Below are 19929 nucleotides of genomic sequence, written 5' to 3' on the forward strand. Positions count from 1 at the left end.
TATTTAGTTCAAATTTGAAGATTCTTGTAAATTAAAACACATTATGTAGGATTTTTATTTGCAACTAAGATTCGATTATTTTTCAGGTTAGTTACTACTATTTATATTTTATAACTATTTTCTTATCGGTTAAACCGAAAATCAAATCATTAAGGATTAAAAATCAATAAACTGAAAATCCATAAAAAATATCTTATTGATTTGGTTATTGGTTTAGTATATTTAAAAATAAAAAATCGATAAATTGAATTTGTAATAAGTAAAACCGAATCGAACTGAACATGCACAACCCTACGTAGAACTCATTTTGCACGTCTTTTTACAGAAAAAAGATGAAATTTTTCCACAATCCATTGCTATAGTTATTGTTTATTGAGAAGAAGAAAGAAGGTAACATCCCTACTCTGCTGCTGCAGTCTTTTTTAATTGAATTCTCTTTCAGTCATTTAATCAAACACCTTCCATGCTAATCACGAGTTGCTTTAATCTTCACATAGAATATGCCTTTTTTGTTAGTGGATTTGTGGCAGTGAACTGATTCAATGTAAAGTGTATTGAGTCAAGTACTATATGAAGTATTATTGGAGTCTTCAGCTTTATAAAGTAGAAATTATAAAGAAAGTGACAAAGAAAATAGTGCATCTTTTTTACCTTTTTATGAAAAGATAATTTATGTTATGTTTTTTAAGGGCCATAAAGTGGAAACAATATGAAAAAATGAAAAAAAAAAAAAAAAGTTCTTTTTGATAACATCAGATAACTTTGTCCATTAAAGCTAGAACATAGATGGGATGAATTACCTAGTGTTTTTTGTCTACGCTGAAATTTGAACTTGAGACGATAGGATCTCAACCGACTTCATTGATCACTAGGTTACACACTGCGAAAAGATTGTTTTTTTACACTACCTTAGCGAAAATCACGTTCGTTATACGTATAACGTACTCATACCTTTTAACTTGACCTCAGTTGACATATATGCTTTCCAACTTTGAGTGTGTACAAGTAGATACTTAAACTTATATAAAGTTAAACAAGTAGACACGTTCTCTGTGGCATCTATACGGCAATCGCACGCGAATTGCTGCGTAGGACACATGTGTCTACTTGTTCAACTTTATACAAGTTTAAGTGCCTACTTGTGCACACGAAATATTGGAGGACGTAAATGCCACCTGCCGCTTTCGTGCACCTCGACTAAATTTATGAGATACCTACCACCTCCTAAGATATCAGGTGACTCCGTCCACAATTTTTCGTGCAATCATATAAAGATCATTTTACATGTCTTTTTTTGTTTTCGATAACCGTGATCTCCATGTCAGCTTTTGCACACCTCGACTGAATTTACGAAATACTTGACACCTCGAAATATATAAGTTAACTACATATGTCCGTTAATGTTAGAACAAATGAGAAGAATCACCATGTTTTTTGTCTCCGCTGAAATTTAAACCGTGAAACCTCGGATTCTCGACCCGCTTCATTAACCACTGTGCATGCTCATTGCATGTCTATTTCAGCAAAAAGATGAAATTATTCCACAATCCATTACTATGGTCTTTGTTTACTGATGAGAAGAAAGAAGTTAATATCCCTACTCTATTGCTATGGTCTTTTTTAATTGAATTTTCTTTCAATCATTTCATCAAACACCTTCCATGCAAATCATGAGTTACTTTAATTTTCACATAAGAATATGCCTTTTTGTTAGTGGATTTGTGGCAGTGAACTGATTCCCTGTAGAGGGTATTGAGTCAAGTACTATATGAAGCATTATTGGAAGTTTCAGCTTTAGTAAAGTAGAATTTCAAGTAGGTGACAAAGAAAATAGTGCATCTTTTTTACCTTTTATGAAAAAGATAATTTATGTTATGTTGTTAGGCCCCAATTAAAGAAAAGATTCTTCTTTTTTACACCCCCTCTGTCTCGAAATAAGCAAAAATCATGTCCATCGTCCATAATACGTAACTATGCCTTTTAAATTCGTCTCAGCTGACATATATGACCTCCAGCTTTTGTGTACAAGTGGACACTTAAACTTATATAGAGTTAGAATAAGTAGACACACATGCCCTTCGTGGAATCTACGTGACATCTATATGACAATCTCACGTGAATTGCCACGTAGATGCTACGTAGGACGTGTTTCTACTTGTTCAACTTTATACAAGTTTAAGTACCTACTTGTGCATACCCAGAGTTGGAGGGCATTATATGCCAGCTGAGGCCAAGTTAAAAGACATGATTATGTATAAAGTTGAGCAAGTAGACACGCGTCCTACGTAGCATCTACGTGGCAATCTTACGGAATTGCCATGTAGGACGCGTGTGTATACTTGTTCAACGTTATTCAAGTGTAAGTGCCTACTTGTGCTCACCCACAGTTGGAGGGAATAAATGCCACCCGAGGCCAAGTTAAAGGGCACATTTATATATTATGCCTTTACTTAACTATCGCTATTAAATAAATGTCTCTTGAAAATTGAACATTATTAGACGATGGAGTATAAAGATATAGTTGAAAACAAAACATACTAATTTTTCCCTTGGATTCCTAAGGTGACGCTTATTTTGGGACATTTTTTTTTTTTGAGGTAAGGTGACACTTATTTTGGGACGGAGGGAGTAACTCACGCAGTAGGGGCGGATATTTGTACCCCTATTATTGTCTTATTTTGTTGTAGTTACTGTTCCTTTTAAGTTTGAGGTTACTGTTCCTTTTAAGTTTGCGGCACACACAATATTATTGGGTAAACTTGAAAAAAGGATGCTATCTACGAGGTAGAGGTAAGGCCTGCATACACTCTACCTCCCCGGACCCACTTTTAGGATTATACTGGGTTTGTTGTTGTTGTAAACTTGCAAAAAGGATGCTATTATAAAGGTATGGGCACATATTTGAGGAACTGCATGGTTAAAACTAAAGAAGTATTATAGCATTTCTTGTGAGCTAATATGGCAACGTTCATGTATGTTTACAGGATATTCATTTCTGTTGTGCTACTTTTGGTCTATTGTGAGGTGACCGTGGAACAAGCTACGCATGGCCCTCTACTCAAAATCTGTACAACAACTTGGTTTAATACCAAATTAATGCCTACAGCTCCTCGTCTTGCCGAAGAAGATGGTAAGATTGCGGCTGTCTTAGTCTTTATGGCTACTCCCCCATTGAGATATTGAACTCAAGTTATGTGTAAACGTATTTGCTGCTTGTTTCTTATACTAATATGATTAAAAATGTAACAGTCTCTATCTGTAATGTTTATATAGAGATTCTAAAAGTGTTAAATAAGCTAACATCTGTTTCTCTGCTACTTTATTTCTTCAAAACACCCCTCCGTTTTTTGTTTAAATTCTTTTATTTGGCCAAATTGTCTGCAGACATGGATTTATTGACGGATTTATTGACTTTGTCCTGTTGGTGTTGTTCGGACTCTTTGGCATATGGTTTTTATGTCTTCATCAGATGTAATCACCAAAAAAGTTATAGCTTGCTTTGTTTATCGTAATGATGCATCAGCTATAACTGTAGTAAGATTGAAATGAAAGCTGCGCCTTTACGGGTTATTTTGTACACGGAAAGTAACATAGAGATCACCATTCATAGAAAGACAGTCGCACTGTGCAAAAAGATTCTGTATTTTTAGTTTCCTCCATTTGATCAGGGGTGAGATTGAACTTGGACGACAGTATAAAGAAATTACACTTTCCCTCATGAACTTATTTCACATGCTCATCGGTAATAATTGGCGTTGCAATCCTGAGGAGTTCGTTTGCTTTAAAAACAAGTTATGCAGGAGTTCGTAATGTAAAGATTAGTAATGCAGGCATTGTAAGGGTGGAATTATTTTTTATCTAGAGTTTAGATGAGCTTGTTATTTGCTGTTACATTCTTCATGACATCACATGTTATCCGTTCTAATTTTTTTTTTTCTGTACTGATGCAAATTTCTGCACGTGGATGCCAGAGGATGTCATCAATGCTCTGCTTGGGTGTTCTAAGGGAATATTATTACCGCCAAGTTGTTCTATTGGATTTACAGATGCTGTTACCTGCGATTGTTATCTTGAGAACCACAAAAGATGTCGAGTGGTGCGCATGTATCGCTTCTACTCCTAGTTATTTACTGTTACTGTTGCTGTTTTTTTTTTTTTTTTGTTTTTTTGGTATTTTTCTCAACTGTCCTTCTTGTTAATTGATTTGCTAATACTTATTTGGAAATATTTACAAGTCCTTTGATAGCATGATCTGGAGACATAAGAGGGATTTGTTCACAGGGAGCAATATATGCTTGTGCTCTTAGGCACTTTGCTATTCTAATATTCTTTGTGGTTGTCGTTTGACTATATGAAGACAAGCAGTGCTCATGATGCTTTTTTCTCTTTATAACCGTGGTGTGCGAGCCATCTTTCACGCACCTCGGCTAATTCCATGTGATACTTGCCACCTCCCGCCCTCACCAAGACTATGATAGATGGGAAGAGATCACCTAATGTTTTTGGCTCTGCTGGGATTTAAACCTGAGGCCTCGTGGTTTTCCACCCAAATTATTGACCACTATTGCTACTTGAAGTTTTTGCAGTACATTACATATATCTGGGAATTAGGATTCTAATGACGGTTCTTATGCTGATAAAGGAAAAGTTTACTCGTGTGATTGATTCATATTACTAGAAATTTTGAATAGTACGCCTTATTCATGATGTTGAAGTGTTAGAGGTTTGTTTTAAACTGTGTTTAGCATTAAATTCCACTGTTCACCTGTGGGGAGCCTTGGCCTAACTGACAAAGTGGAGGTCACGGGTTCAAACCGTGAAACATCTTGAAATGCAGGGAAAGGCTTCGTACAATAGTCCCTTGTGGTCTTGGCCCTTTCCCGAACCCCCCACATAACGGGAGCTTTAGTGCATTGGGCTGCCCTCTTCTTTCACCCTTCATTCCTCTAAAATTATGCCTTTTTTACATTTCTATATATGTTGATTAATAAAGTCTGTTTGTACTATAAGGTTTTCCATAAAAAAAAAGAGGGCAGCTCGGTGCACTAAAGCTCCCGCTATGCGCGGGTTCGGGAAGGGCCTGACCAGAAGGGTCTCTGCAAGAGGCTGTTTCCACGGCTTAAACCCGTGATGTCCAAGTCACAACATGACAACAACTTTACCAGTTACTCCAAAGCTCCCCTTCACTATAAGGTTTTCCATGAAGCAGGAATATTCATCTTTGCTTACTCGACCAGAAATGATTTAAAATAAATTCACTATAATAATAGCAATGTCTGCTCAATTTCACCACAAAAGTTTAAAACAACTTACGAGACATTTTGAGTTAGTAGTGTTCATGCCAAAAATGTGCAGGTCATCCTTGTTTTATGTTCTTTATAATTTGAAGTTGTGGTCTCAAGGGAGTTAAAATTTGTCGCATTTGCTTGCCTTGTTTTTAACTATGCAAGTTTGAGATTTCTGATTGATTTTTTTGCAACCTAATGAACTGCAGTGATTTCTCTAATAGACGATTAGAAGGTGAGATCCCTGAGAAGATTGGAAACCTTCAATATTTAACAAGCCTGTAAGGATACCTAAACAATCTATTCTAATTTGTATTGTGCTTTTCAGTTTAGATTCACATGCCAGAGGGATTAAACTATTTACAGATCATAATCATACCTGAAGATTTTGCATTTATGTATCATTCCGTATTTTAGATTCCAGTTGCATTTTGGAATCTAAATCACTAAATAAGAGGTATTCGAAGTCTAGAAGGATCAAAAAAGTCTAAAAATAAACTTACATCATATCCAAGATTCGATAATGTAATATCCTTTATGGACCTTTCATCTATTTTGGTTGATCACAGTTATTTGAATGGAAACAAGTTGCGCGGATCAATTCCTGGATCATTTCAACATCTGAAGAGTCTATTGTACTTGTGAGTAGTTTCATAACTTCGGCTGCAAACGTTTCATTACACTCTCCATCCTTTACTGTGTCCGTTAGAAACTTATTTATCTGTTTTTAAAGTCTTTCATTACCATGCATACGCTGAAGCTAAGTAAGGAATTGTTTTTCTTGAATTACCTGTGATAGTTATGATGTTTTATCTGACAGTTCTCTCTGTGATAACTCATTGAAAGGACGCATTCCAACTTTCCTTGGTCAGATGCCATCTTTAAGAAGCATGTAAGTCATTGGCTTACCTTTTGGTATCAGCTTTTACGATTCTACCTACGCACAATTTCTATGTATTTGTTAAATTAACTTTGTCAAACTTGATGAATTAACTTCCTGCAAATTTTGAAATAAAAAAGAAGGAATAATATTGCTCCACTAATTTCCATCAGGCAAGAAAAATGGAATAACTTCACCTTGACTGCTTTACAAAAGTAGAAATTCTTTTTTGGCAATAGAATAATCATAAAGAAATTGTTCTCATATGAGTTTGAATGCTAGGTGTTGTAACAATGTTATGACATCCTAATCGTAGTTGATGACAGGGAACATACTGTTGCAAGCAATTCAGATATCTAGGTTTATTGTAACATGAATGAAATGATAGATGATGATGTTGTACATCAAGTAACATATGAATGGTTGAAACTTGAAATGGAGAAGTGTTATCTGGTGCTATGTGATAGCATGATGCTTACCAAAGTCATATCTTCATCTAGGTCCTAATCTCGTTTATATACAATTTGATACTGGGACTTTGCAGGAATATCAATATAAATTCGCCTTTCTAGGCAATATGGAGTGTTAAGACACTTAGGAAAAAGTATTTTTCTTTAACGAACAGCCATTTGGGGTGTTGTTCAAACAAATTATCGTCCATAGAATTAGAGAAGATTTCATGCCAGTTGTCCTATGTATGCAAGGAAATGGGAAGGATGTTGATCATCCCTTTGTTCATTGCAAAGTTGTGACAAAACTGTTTACTTGTTTGACACTTGCTCAATCCTTCAAGACAACACTTATAAGTTGGAACTTAAGAAGTGTTTAATGTCCCATATTGGTTGAGGGATGGCTTGTTTGTAGCTTGTTGTATGGTCGTGGTCAATCCTCACTTCATGAGATAGCTTTTAGGATTGATTTAGGCACATGGTCAGAGCCAGACTCATCCCTCTTACTGTGCGTCTCCATGTAGGGCCCTCATTATTTCGTCCACGCTCTAGTAGGCGGGCCTGGGTGTGCGGTAGATTGTTAAGTGTCCCACGTTAGTTGAGGGATGGTTGTTTGTCTCCTTGTATAGTCTTGGTCAATCCTCACCTTATGACCTAGCTTTGATGTTTGGGTTAGACCCAAGTTCATTCTTTAACAAGAAGAAAAATGGAAACGAAGAGATCGTAAGTGACTCTACGAGGCGTTAACTTGACACACAGAAAGAACTATAAGATTCAGCCCTTCCCCCAACCCCGGGCATAGAGGGGCCTTTAGTGCACCGAGCTGCCCTTTAAATGTAAGACAATTGTCTGCAGTTCTTCTGCATTCTAACATGCCAACTAATGCAGAGTTAACATTGAAGACGGCTAGCAACCATCATAAGGAAAAATCACTCAAAGTTGTATCGTGGGATTGTGTTTAATCATTCAAATCTAACCTTTTTGCTACTACAGATACCTGTGCAAAAACTTCTTCGACCAAACAATTCCTCCAGAATTGGGTTCTCTTCCATCTCTTGAATATTTGTAAGTCTAAAACTGCATCTTATATTGTCCTTTCTATTCTGTAGTAAATTATTACTATCGAGTTATCTTAGTTCTTTTTTCTCCTTCTTCTTGTCCTTTCAGGGACTTGAGCTATAATTTCTTATCGGGGAAAATTCCGGATCAGCTGGGAAATATTAAGAGCCTCCTGGGATTGTAAAATCCTTGATAAGATCCATACTTCTACTTTATCTCACTTTCCATTTGGTTTAATGCAAATTTGAATCCCCATCTATTTGCCTTCACAATTAGGTACCTCATAGATAATAAACTGTCGGATAAACTCCCCGACCAGCTTGGGAATCTTGTGAATCTTGAAGAGTTGTAAGTATATTTTTGTTGGTTATTCCTAAGATAGTTTTTTCTTCTTCTCTGGGTTGAGTAAACTTTCTTGATTAAGTTCTTTAAATTGACAATAAATGGGTGATTGTTTGAGTAAAAATCGCGTTGGCTTTTGACTGAAGACTTTTTGAGATTCTATTTCTAAGTAATAGAACACAAAACTTTGTGTACTTAGCTGGGTACAGTGGGCTAAAGATGTGTTTTTTGGTCTATGCCGTGGTCCTGGAGAGCTGGCTTTCAACATTCCCGACTTACAGCTGTCTGTCGAAGTAAAAATATATCCAAACCAAAACAATTCTACTCATTCCTTGCATTGTTTTTAAAGCGGGCTGTAATTATAGGGACGCAGAAGCTGCTAAATTTGACCCTTATCGTACTGGATAGAGTTTAATTCAAGGTTTAACAAAGAATACATGGATACTTATTATTATGTAGTAAATGATTTCAGGAACTTGCAGAACAATGAATTTATTGGTCCCTTGCCGTCGACTTTCAAGAGTTTGAAGAAACTGACGTACTTGTAAGTATCTACTGTCTTATCTTTCATTCTCATTACCATAGAATTGAAACACGAAGAGCGAGAGAGAGGGAGATAATATAGATCTTCAGATTATACTTTTAATCAATTGATTATTCTTCTTTCTCTGTAGCAATGTGCGAGGGAACAGCCTCGGTGAAATAAAGCTGGATATTTTCAAACAGTGGCAAGATCTGCGTATCATGTAAAACTCGCAAAGTAACTGTACAATTTTATACTATCTATGCATGTTTTTATTGAGGCTATTGATTTTTTTTCTGCACGCGTTGAGAAGGAATCTGATGGGGAATCGTATTTCTTCACCTTTCCATGACCAATTCCCAAAGCTGAAGAGTCTAACCGAACTGTAAAATCCTGTAACTTTTTTGCCATACACATCCTTGAACGGAGTTCTACCAAAGAGATAAGTATCTAGTAACCCTCTGAACCATGGCCGAAGTTGCTATGACACACTCCAACTTCACAAGGGTCCTATTACCCCCTGAACTCAGTTTTAACATATTTTTGTCACCCTTTAGTGCTGATGTGGCACCTTTATTACATAAAATGAGGCCCACATCAAAGTTGCCACGTCAGCTAAAAAAGCTGACAAAAGGTGCCACATCAGCTAAGAAGAATGATGAAAATATGCTAAAATTTAGTTCGGGGGTAATAGGACCCTCGTGAAGTTGGAGTGCATCCAAATTTGATCATAGTTCGGGGGGTACTAGATGCTTTACTCTCTCCCAAACATTGAATTATTATGGATTAGACAATATCTACTTTCAGGTATATCACTGATGTAGTCGGAGAAAGCTCCTCATTTCCAGATTTATCCGGAATGAAATTTTTAAGAATTTTGTGAGTTCCCTGGAACCCAAACTTTCATGTATATTGAGTAATAATTTTTCTTTTATTCTTCTCCTAAAATGCAGTTTTATTTTTCTGATTTGTTGTTTATCTAGGACATTGAGGAATTGTTCAATAGCTGACCGCATCCCTAAGTGGATATGGAATCTATCTGGCCTACAGTATCTGTTAGACCGCTTCTGCAGTAAATATCTCTATATACATTTACTTTACGAAGAAAAATGTGTGTGCTTATTTGATAGGAGAAAGTTGATAGTTCAAATGTTCTCCTCTCCAATTGTTCCTTTTTCATATGAGACTCTTCATGATCAAACCCTTCATGTTAAAGTCTCCTTGATCCCGTGTTTTAACATCTACTATTATGAGGGGAATCGTAATAGCTCGGTTGATTGTAATCATCTTCCCTATCTCCCCTATCTAGTATTATGGATGGTTCGGGCATGTCAAGAAGAGAGATGCATGGATGCCTTAGTGCGAAGGTGTGAGAGGTCAGCTATGGATGGATTCAGGAGAGGTAGAGGTAGGCCAAATAAGTATTGAGGAGAGGTGATTAGACAAGACATGATACAACCTCAGCTTACCGAGGACGCGGCCTCAGATAGGAGGCTATGGAGGACAAAGATTAGGATAGAAGGCTAGTAGGTAATTGAGTGTTGTTTCACTTATCCTAACGTAACAGAAGTATTATTTTCTTGTAGATACTGTTCCTTTTTTTTTTTTTTTTTTCAGAATGCTTTGCCATTCTATCTTTAGTGTCTTGTCATGGCTTCTTCACTTATGTGACTGCTTTGTTATGTTTTTTTCTTGAGCTGAGGGTCTATTGGAAGCAACCTCTCTACCTCCCAAGGTAGGGGTAAGATATGCGTACACACTACCTCCTAGACCTACTTGTGGGATTACATTGAGTATGTTGTTGTTGTTGTAATATTATGAGGTTTATGAGAAAATAAGTCGTTTGTGGATAGAAGAGCTCCGTCAGGCTGAACTCTTAAAGTGCGCTATCTTTGTTTTGCTCCCGTTCTGTTTGACATCATACAGTATACCAAAAAAAAAAATAGTTGAAGTGCGTGGAACAAAGTGAGAAAACGACGTAATTGAGTGTATACCTGTCACTGAATAGGCTATTACATGTTTCCTGAACAAATATGTAAAGTAATTCTACTTTCTTTTCTCCTGATACAGGGACTTGAGTTTCAACAGTTTGTTTGGTGGAATTCCAGAAGAAGTTGACAACTCGCTGAATTATATGTAAGCGATCTTGCTTTTCTAACGATTAAATGCGAAAGGTGATTTCACTATATAACAGAATGTTGGCCATTGTGTGATGCTTTAATGTGGCTTCAAGCTCGCATATATTACCTCCAACTTTGGATGTGCACAAGTAGACACTTAAACTTGTATAAAACTGAACAAGTAGACACACGCGTACTATGTGGTTTACTACACATAGGACGCCACCTAGGACACAAATTGGCTTCGTAGGATCCACATAGGACTCATGTATCTACTTGTTCAACTTTATACAAGTTTAAATGCCTACATGCCACCCAAAATTGAAGGGCATAGGTGAAAGTTGAAGCCAAGTTAAAGGGCACATTTATGTATTATGCCATCTATTTATGTCGAAACATTGATTATTATCACATTTTTTAATTTTCCTGTCTCGTTATTAAGTTTCATGATCTGATGCGTTGTTTCCAGATTTCTAAGAAAAAATAAGCTCAATCAGATAATTCCAGCTTGGATGAATGATACTCCATTTGTGTAAGTGCTTTTTGCATTAGTATATTACTTTTTTGGTTTTAAATTCAGACATTACTAGCAGCTCATAGGAAATTTATTTTGTCTACTATTATGGTAAAAATATTGATAAACTTGTACGCTGATCAAGCTAAGAAAAGTATTTTGTCCAAAATTATATGCCTTTCACATTAGACAATTCTCATCTCATGAACTAGCTTTTGCGGTTTAGTTCATCTTTAGGTCCATCTTTTAACTGTTCCAAACTTGTTTTCTGGTTTTCTTCTAATTTTTTCAGTTAACGAATACAGTATGTTTTTGCGTTGTTTTGGTCATTATTCTTTCGGTTAAACTACCATATATTCTTAGAGAAAACATTTTGTTTCTTTGCTTTTGTTTTTTTACCCTTCTATCCATTACTTTGGTAGAATTGTCGTACAGAAATTACATGGAAGATTATGTTATAATTCGATTATAATAGAAATCATGGTATTTAATTTCTTCCAATTGAAGTTTGATTTAACATGATTTTCTTCGCCGACTTCCTCATTTCATTAATTTCTACAATGTATTCTGCCACTCACTCATCCAAGTCAAAGTGCAGGGATGTTTCTGAAAACCTTATCAAATTTGTGAACATTAGCCCCGAAAAGAAGCTAAACCCTGACTTGTAAGGGTGATTTTCACATATCTTGAAAAATCGTATTTATGTGCTTCTTAGCTATGTTGCTCGAACTCCTTAAAATTGTTACTGAACCTATGTCAGATTCTCCAAAATCCATGTCACGACCCGAGCGCAGGCCCGGGACGTGACTGGCATCCCAGACCAAAGCAGGACCGAGAAAATCCCTTAGCATTTCATCATAATCATACTCATTAATAAAGTGCGGAAATAGAGCCAAAAAATACAAGGTTCAACTTAAATAAGAACTGGGAAATCAACTCTGAAAATACGACATAACCATTTGTCTAAACCAGTCTACAAAGCCTCTAACATTAAGAATAAAAACTCCTAAGCCGGAACATGGCCCTAGCTATACCATAAAACAAGAAGAAATCAAAATTTGGATGAAAAGACCAAATGTCTTCCGAAGGATAGAGGGTTCATCACTTGCTACCAGCTGTCCCGAAAGAGAGAGAGAGAGGGGGAGGAGAGTGTCGTAGTGCTGCACAGAACCACGGGAAAATGCCTTCGAACCTACATGATGAAACGATGTAGCGTTCAGGATGGTCAGTACGATGAGTACTGTATGCGACCTAGGGGAAAGGACAAAGCATTTTTATAAAAGAATTCACAAAACTCGATTCATCATTCATGATAGAAAAGCATGGGCAGTGGATGCAAAACATAAAGACATGACCATTTAAAAACTTAGTTCTGAACTATGTAGTTTTCACCGGCTTTAAGTAACCCACGGCCTATAGGGTCCGGTCCATACCCAGCTAGTGAGGCATCAGTTCATGTTTGCCGCAAGAACTGAGATTGGGCTAAAGTCACCATTTTTATCCTCATATTAATGAAAGCATCCGCCGTCCAATTAGGGAACGAGCATCCTTATGTCGGGTAAAACATAGGTTTTTGAGCGTTGGTCATGAGGACATAGTGAACTACACATTTCTCTTAATTGCCAATCAAAACATTAATCATAACATTCATTCATAAAGACATTTACGTTTTAGTATCGTCATACCAAGACTTGCAAGTCATTCATATCATGCCAAAATCATTATCATAAATTTTTTTTTAAAATCATAACAAAATCATAGTTGAGTTTTCCTTATCCATTTCAAACATTCTCACAATACCATATGACCAATGATACAAAAGACGGGAAAAACATTTATTTCTTGTGCAACTCAAAGCTTTCAAGAGACTTAAAAATCATGGCTTAAATATTCATCCATTTAATATTCAAATTTCAAGACATAAAGATTCATCATTTTTAAATAGCCACTTTAGTCTCAAAACCCCAAATAACGATTTAATCATCCATTCATAAAGAAGAGGAATTTTATATCAAGCTTTTCAAAACAAAATTCTCAACGCTAGCTTGAAAGCATCAACAAAATATACATAAATAATAATTAAGTTCACTTTTTATAAAAGTAGTTGAGTGTTCAACATTTCTTTTTGATGGAAGGAGTTTGAAATAAAGCTTGAATCCCTTAGCCTTGAAGCTTGAACCCTAGCTGAATTCTCTCTGTGGGTTGGGGAGGAATAGAATGTGTTTTTGGGGAATGAATTACGGAATAGGGGTTTATGACAGTTTAGTATAAGTGGGGACGGTTTCTAATCATGGAAAAGACCAAAAAGCCCTTAAAATGAAAGAAAATGAAATCCTGTCAGCCCCAGGGGCTGCGCGGTGTGCCCCCAATAGCAAACCCAATAGCCGCGCAGAGCGGGCCTCACCGCGGAACCAAAACATTGGCCCCTCCAAGTGACGGCGTGACATGGGGGACCTCTTTTCGATGTATAAACTTCATATGACATACTCAAACTCATCCCAAACTATTTCTACTCGAAGGGTCATATAGGCCTATTTTTTTTCTCTAATAAGACATTCAAACATACGGGGCATTACAATCTACAACTTTTGGAATATCCAACACCTCCGTTGACATTTTTGAAGAGTTCGAGCAACATAGCTTTTTAGTAGCTTTCCTATTTCTGAATCCAATTATATTGCCCTTCCCCAGGAATCTGTTCAAGTGCTGCAGGGAAACGGATGAGTAAGCTCTTCCACCTGTATCTCCACAAAGAGGAAAAAAAAAAAAAAGAAATAATTTGGTCTCGTAAGAAAATTGATCTGAGTTGTATACTTAACTTTGTGAGTAAATTTGAATGCAGGGTTACAAAGCGGGACCAAGTTGATTTTGATTGTAAGAATGGAACTCAGATTTGTAAGTACTAACAACTTTAGACGTGAAGTGATTTTAGCATACGTCTTATGTTATGTTCCTTATGGCTAGCTTCATAGATACTCCCTCCGTTTCAATAATTGGTTGTCCAGTTTTAACTTGGCAAGAAGTTTAAGAAAGTAATAAAGAAGACTTTTGAATCTTGTGGTTCTAAACTAAAAATATGTAATTGTATCAAAATGCCCTTTAATCTTGCGATTTTAAACATGTCATTTGGAAAGTTGAAATTAAGAAATTGTCACAAAAAGAAGAGTAAAGCATCTAGTATCCCCCTGAACTATGACCAAATTTGCTACGACACACTCCAACTTCACAAGGATCCTATTACCCCTGAACTCAATTTTTTAGCATATTTTTGTACCCTTTTTAGCTGATGTAGCACCTTTTTAGCTGACGTGACACCTTTGATATGAGCCCCATTTTTATGTAATAAAGGTATCATGTCAGCACAAAAGGGTGACAAAAATATGTTAAAATTGAGTTCAGGGGTTAATAGGACCCATGTGAAGTTGGAGTGTGTCGTAGCAACTTTGGCCATAGTTCGAGGGGATACTGGATGCTTATCTCAAAAAGGAGATGCAATCTTTTTCAAACGAACTAAAAGAGGAAAGTAAGACAAACAAATTGAAATGGAGGGAGTAATTCTTTTGTCTCAAAAATGTGACTACACAAAAAAATTCTGATGGACATTATTTTTACAGTTAAGTGTTTGTGTCATGACTCATGATACTATTGCTATTTGCTAGTTTGTCTTTTCACAATGTCATGTTGCTAACTCAGACTGAGAGGGAGCTGTAGATCTTCACTGTATATTTCTGGAGTGTTTCCGATCTAGATAAAGTTGCTCTCATTTTAAGATTATAAATGCACCATGTACTAAAATATGATAACCATTTGTAGATGACCGTTTGTATATAAACTGCGGTGGTGAGTCCGTAACAGTTAACGGAACTGAATATGAAGCTGATATACAGCCACATGGTCAATCAACTTTCTTCAAGAGTAAGAGATCAAATTGGGGCTATAGTAGTATGGGGAACTTCTTATGGGCAAGTGGTAATAAGTACATTCTAAATGATACCTGCCAAATTCATGCTGGTGATGCCCAATTGTATCGTACAGCACGTTTATCCTCAATCTCCTTGAAATATTATGGATTTTGTTTGAAAAATGGTACATACGACGTGAATCTTCATTTTGCTGAAATATCTGGTAGCGAGAATAAAGATTCGCATAGCAAAGCAGGGCGTCTCTTTGATGTAGATATCCAGGTAAGGTACTAAAACCATCAAGTTGTCGATCCATATGCGAAAATATTAAAGATTTTAGATAATATTCATGCAGGGAGAAAATGTGCTGAGAAACTTCAACATAGAAACGGAAGCAAAAGATGTGGATACCGCTATAACAAAACCGTTTAAAGCTAATGTAAATAATAGTCAGCTGGAGATTCACTTATACTGGTCCGGGAAAGGGTCTGTCTCATACCCATCGGTGTACTATGGACCCCTTATATCTGCAATTACAGTAACTCCAGGTATTCATTTTATGTCGGATTGTTCACTATTTTACGAAGGGGAGCCTTGGAGCACCGGGATACCCCTGATTGTTTACGATTTTACGTGGTTTTGTTTTCTATTTTGTGACTAATATTTCCCGGTAACAACTTATGAACCAGTTCGTGAATCAGAACTGCCGAGGGGAGTGCTTGCTGGAATTTCAGGATTTGCATTATTTCTTCTAATATTGTTCATCGGTTTTTGGTGGAGATTCGAAGACAAATTACGTCGGGAAGGTAACACTACTTTATTATATATATTATTTGGTTTCATTGGGATTGAAGTGAAGCCACCTTTATGAGGATGTTTCAGGATACCTTACGATTTTGAATATTCCTTCTAGATCCCCAAAATCTGAAATTGTTGTCTCTCCGCTTAATTCCTTCAGAACATATGCCATTAGAGGTATAAGTTCATTTCGTAATCGACAAGTTGTAAGATATAGCTTAGTTTTTAAAGTACTTATGACGATAAGGGCATAAATTCAGTTTCAGAACGTTATGCCATGATGTCCAAAACTCACAAGTTATGCCTTACAAGACATAGCTTAGTTCCTACAGAACTAATGCCGCTATAGGCATAAGTTCAATTTCAGAATCCACCACTTACGTGTTAAGAGGTCATACAACTCTAAATTTTCAATGAGTACAATTTAAACTAATAATTCAATATCAAATGACCTAACATGTAGGAGACAACAAACACTAATAAACATAAATATCATTAATAGAAATTATTGCAAAGTACATATAATATGTACCATTATTGAAACAAAATAACAAAAATGAAAGATGAAAGCATACTTAAATAGAGTGAATCTATAGATTCACTTCGTTGTATAGAACTTCGATAAATAATATTATACAAATACGATTCATTTAAGAAGCACTTATAAACTAGATATCTGCATCTTCCGATGGAGACTGCGACGAGGACGAAGCTTCAAGTAATTGATCCTTCAGCATAATTTCTCCAACATCTAACCAAGCTTGAAACTTCATTATATCATCTTCATTTAACTGATCGATAGACTCCCAACGACTTTTCTCTCTAGTTTTATTCATTTCATTTAAAGCAAGAAGTCTCTCTTTTGCAATTTCTCCTCTTTTATCAAGTTCATTTAGCCTATCATTGAGTTGATTCACTTTTTACGTGATTTTTCAGCAGCAATTTGATCACCTAAATCTGTTTTCAAGTTCATAAAACGATCAATGACTGCATTATGAGTTGGGTGGACAAAAGCATATGGTTTATCACTTGGTGAAGATAGAACAATTTCAAGATCGACATCATGTTCTCTCACGAGTTCACTAGCTTTTTTATATAAGCCAGAACGTCGTTTAGAGAATGTAGAATATCGATCAACATCTTTTTCTATCTTCATCAATGGAATTTTTCGGCGTCCTGTTGTTTTCTTACCCTCCATGCAAGAAATGTGACTTACAAAAAAAATGAAGTATGAGGGATATATATATACATATTTTTCACAATGGTCATTAAATTTCTAGCCAAATTATAGTAGAAAATTTATATTAAATTTGATATTCATTATCTGTGTTTTATAGTAACATCAATGAATATCATGATATTTTAAAATAAAAATAGGTGAATAATGTAATATACTACATGAAATTCATGAACTGTATAATTTGATGGAACATATTTACTTACCAAAACCATTCAATTGGTCTTTTATAGTAATTAAATCAAATTTTACACTTGCTCAAATAAAAATAAATCTACCATTTAATTTGAAAAGAAAAATGTATTAATATTCTTGAAGTTTTAAAATTATATAAATCCTTCACATTCCAAATAATTTTAAATGACCCAAGACTCATAAGTCAAATTATATTTGTAGTGATCACTATTTTTTTAGTTGAGATAAGCATCCAATACCCCCTCGAACTATGACCAAATTGCTATGATACATTCCAACTTCACAGGGTCCTATTACCCCATGTAACTTAATTTTAGCATATTTTTGTCACCTTTTTGCGCCGAGGTGACACTTTTATTACATAAAATAAGGCCCACATCAAAAGTGCCACATCAGCTAAATAGACTAACAAAAGGTGCCACATCAGCACAAAAGGGTGACAAAAATACACTAAAATCGAGTTAAGGGGTGTAATAGAAACCCTGTGAAATTAGAGTGTGTCATAGCAAATTTGACCGTTGTTCAGGGGATACTAAATGCTTTACTTTTTTCGTTAAAGCATAGTGGGACATAGCAAACCTCAATTACTCTACAACAACAACAACAAACCCAGTATATTCCTACATAGTGGGGTCTGGCGAGGGTAGAGTGTACGCAGTCCATACCACTACCTCAAAAGAGATAGAGAGGCTGTTTTCGATAGACCCCTGACTCAAGATAAGAGGCAGTATACAGAAGCATGCAAGGCATAGAATAGGATTAGATAACACAGGTACGACATCCAAAAAAAAAAATGTTACAATGCCAAACCAAGGACACCAAATCCACCTAATTACTGACTACGACTCATCCACACCCTTAGCCCTCTATTCTAATGCTTTTCCTCCATACGTTCCTATCCATGGTTGTGACCTCAGTCAACTGTAACAACTCCATGTCACGTTTAATCACTTCTCTCTAATATTTCTTCTGTCTGCCCTTACCCCGCTTGAAACCATTCAAGGCCAACCTCTCACACCTACGAACTGGGGCATCCGTGCCCCCTTCTCATCACATGACCAGCCCATCTCAACCTTACTTCCCGCATTTTATCCTTCACTGACACCACTCCCACCTTCTATCGAATAATATCATTCCTAACCCTATTAGCCTTTGTGAATCCACACATCCAGCGCAACATCCTCATTTCCGCTTCCTTCAACTTTTGGATACGAGAATTCTTAACTGGCCAACACTCTGCTCCATACAACATAGCAGGCCGGACTGCACCTCAATCACTTTGATAAATTAGATTATTTCATCATTTAGCGGAAGGAATTAACGGAATATTCCTTCTGATATTGTGATATTTTTGCCTCTCCATCTTCAAAGTTGTGGTTGTATTTTTTCTTTTTTAAAGGTTGCCCCACATATTGGTGTATTTATATGGTTTTCGACAATTCTAACCTCATGGGGTAGTTTTAGGGCTTGAGCGAGGCCTATGCTTCATTTCTTATCATGATATTAGAACCAGAACCATCTATTTCTTGATTTACTCAATGTTGGAACCCCCACCCCAGGGGGCGGAGCTACACTTGGCAGGGGGTTCATCCGAATCCCCTTCGGCGAAAATTTTTACTATTTATACATAGTTAAAATTATTTTTTATGTATATACAGTAGATGTTAAATCTCCTTCGATTAGTTCGTATGTTTACTTCTAAACCCCCTTAACGAAAATCCTGACAAGCTTGCGCGTGGGCTGGAGGGATATTATGTTGTTCCACATTAGTTGTGGAATGTGGCATCGGTCTCCTCAAATGAGGTTAGCTAGTGAGTTAAGTCCGTAGGATTCTAGCTAACTTTTTTTCGGGTTAAGCCCAAGATACATTTCTTATAGTTATCAGATTTAATTACCATCATGTGAATCATACGTCTTGTTACTTGTAGTAAGCTTCTTTATTGTCATTCTGTTTTCCACTCCGCTTATATTTCTTTTACTAATGTGTTGATGTAGAGCTAGAACTTGTTGAATTGTACCCTGGAGGACTTTACAACTACAAGAAAATTAGAGCTGCCACAAAGAATTTTGATATTGCGAACCGGCTTTGTGGGGGAGTTTCCGGGACAGTCTATAAGGTTAGCTAGAATCTTACTCATTATAGGTTATGATTTTGTGTGTTCTTTGTGCTATTTCTTTTTTAAAATTTCCTTAAATAAATTTTGTTTATCACTTGAGGGCTAAGTTGCTCAGATACTCCAAAAATGTTGCCGCACCCGTATCAGATCCTTCAGAAATATACTATTTCTTGGAGGATCCAACACGCACCCGTAGATATTCTTGAAGAGTCCTAGCAACTTAGCTTGAGGGCATCTTTTCCGCCTTCATATTCTTCACTTTCTTTTGGAAAAGATATTCTCTCATGAAAAAAGTTGCAGTACTAGTATTGTGTTTTCTTGATGCTGCTCTCCCTTTGTGCGTGACCTTTTTCCTTTTGTTAGCAGGATGACCTCCGACCTAAATATATACTCCTTCAGTATTTGTTTGTCTGGTTTTGACTTGACACGAAGTTTAAGAAAATAAAGACTTTTGGATTTTGTGGTCTTAAACTAAAGATGTATGGAAGGCACAATACATAAATATGCC

At 36.3% G+C, this 19929-nt stretch overlaps 1 protein-coding gene across 6 annotated transcripts in view; it reads left to right on the plus strand.

Annotated features, from left to right (window-relative positions):
* The first annotated feature begins 2913 nt into the window (after nt 1-2913).
* LOC107868403 (probable LRR receptor-like serine/threonine-protein kinase At1g53430) overlaps nt 2914-19929 on the plus strand; it is a 76067-nt gene continuing 59051 nt past the window's right edge. For 3 of the 6 annotated variants that reach the window (XM_047410536.1, XM_047410540.1, XM_047410537.1), the window contains exons 1-13: nt 2914-3130; nt 3972-4104; nt 5495-5566; nt 5855-5926; nt 6106-6177; nt 7608-7679; nt 7782-7853; nt 7950-8021; nt 8488-8559; nt 8690-8761; nt 8852-8923; nt 9346-9417; nt 9522-9593. In XM_047410536.1, coding sequence (XP_047266492.1) covers nt 2959-3130; nt 3972-4104; nt 5495-5566; nt 5855-5926; nt 6106-6177; nt 7608-7679; nt 7782-7853; nt 7950-8021; nt 8488-8559; nt 8690-8761; nt 8852-8923; nt 9346-9417; nt 9522-9593 — 1097 coding nt within the window. In that variant the 5' untranslated portion in view covers nt 2914-2958. Of the gene's footprint in view, nt 3131-3971; nt 4105-5494; nt 5567-5854; nt 5927-6105; nt 6178-7607; nt 7680-7781; nt 7854-7949; nt 8022-8487; nt 8560-8689; nt 8762-8851; nt 8924-9345; nt 9418-9521; nt 9594-10608; nt 10675-11127; nt 11191-11770; nt 11837-13863; nt 13897-14014; nt 14068-14985; nt 15357-15429; nt 15623-15763; nt 15881-19299; nt 19422-19929 lie in introns of all 6 variants that reach the window. The other 3 variants (XR_007054352.1, XM_047410539.1, XM_047410538.1) reach the window with 3 other exon arrangements.

Source organism: Capsicum annuum, chromosome 4, assembly GCF_002878395.1.
Source record: "Capsicum annuum cultivar UCD-10X-F1 chromosome 4, UCD10Xv1.1, whole genome shotgun sequence".
Taxonomy (NCBI): Eukaryota; Viridiplantae; Streptophyta; class Magnoliopsida; order Solanales; family Solanaceae; genus Capsicum; species Capsicum annuum.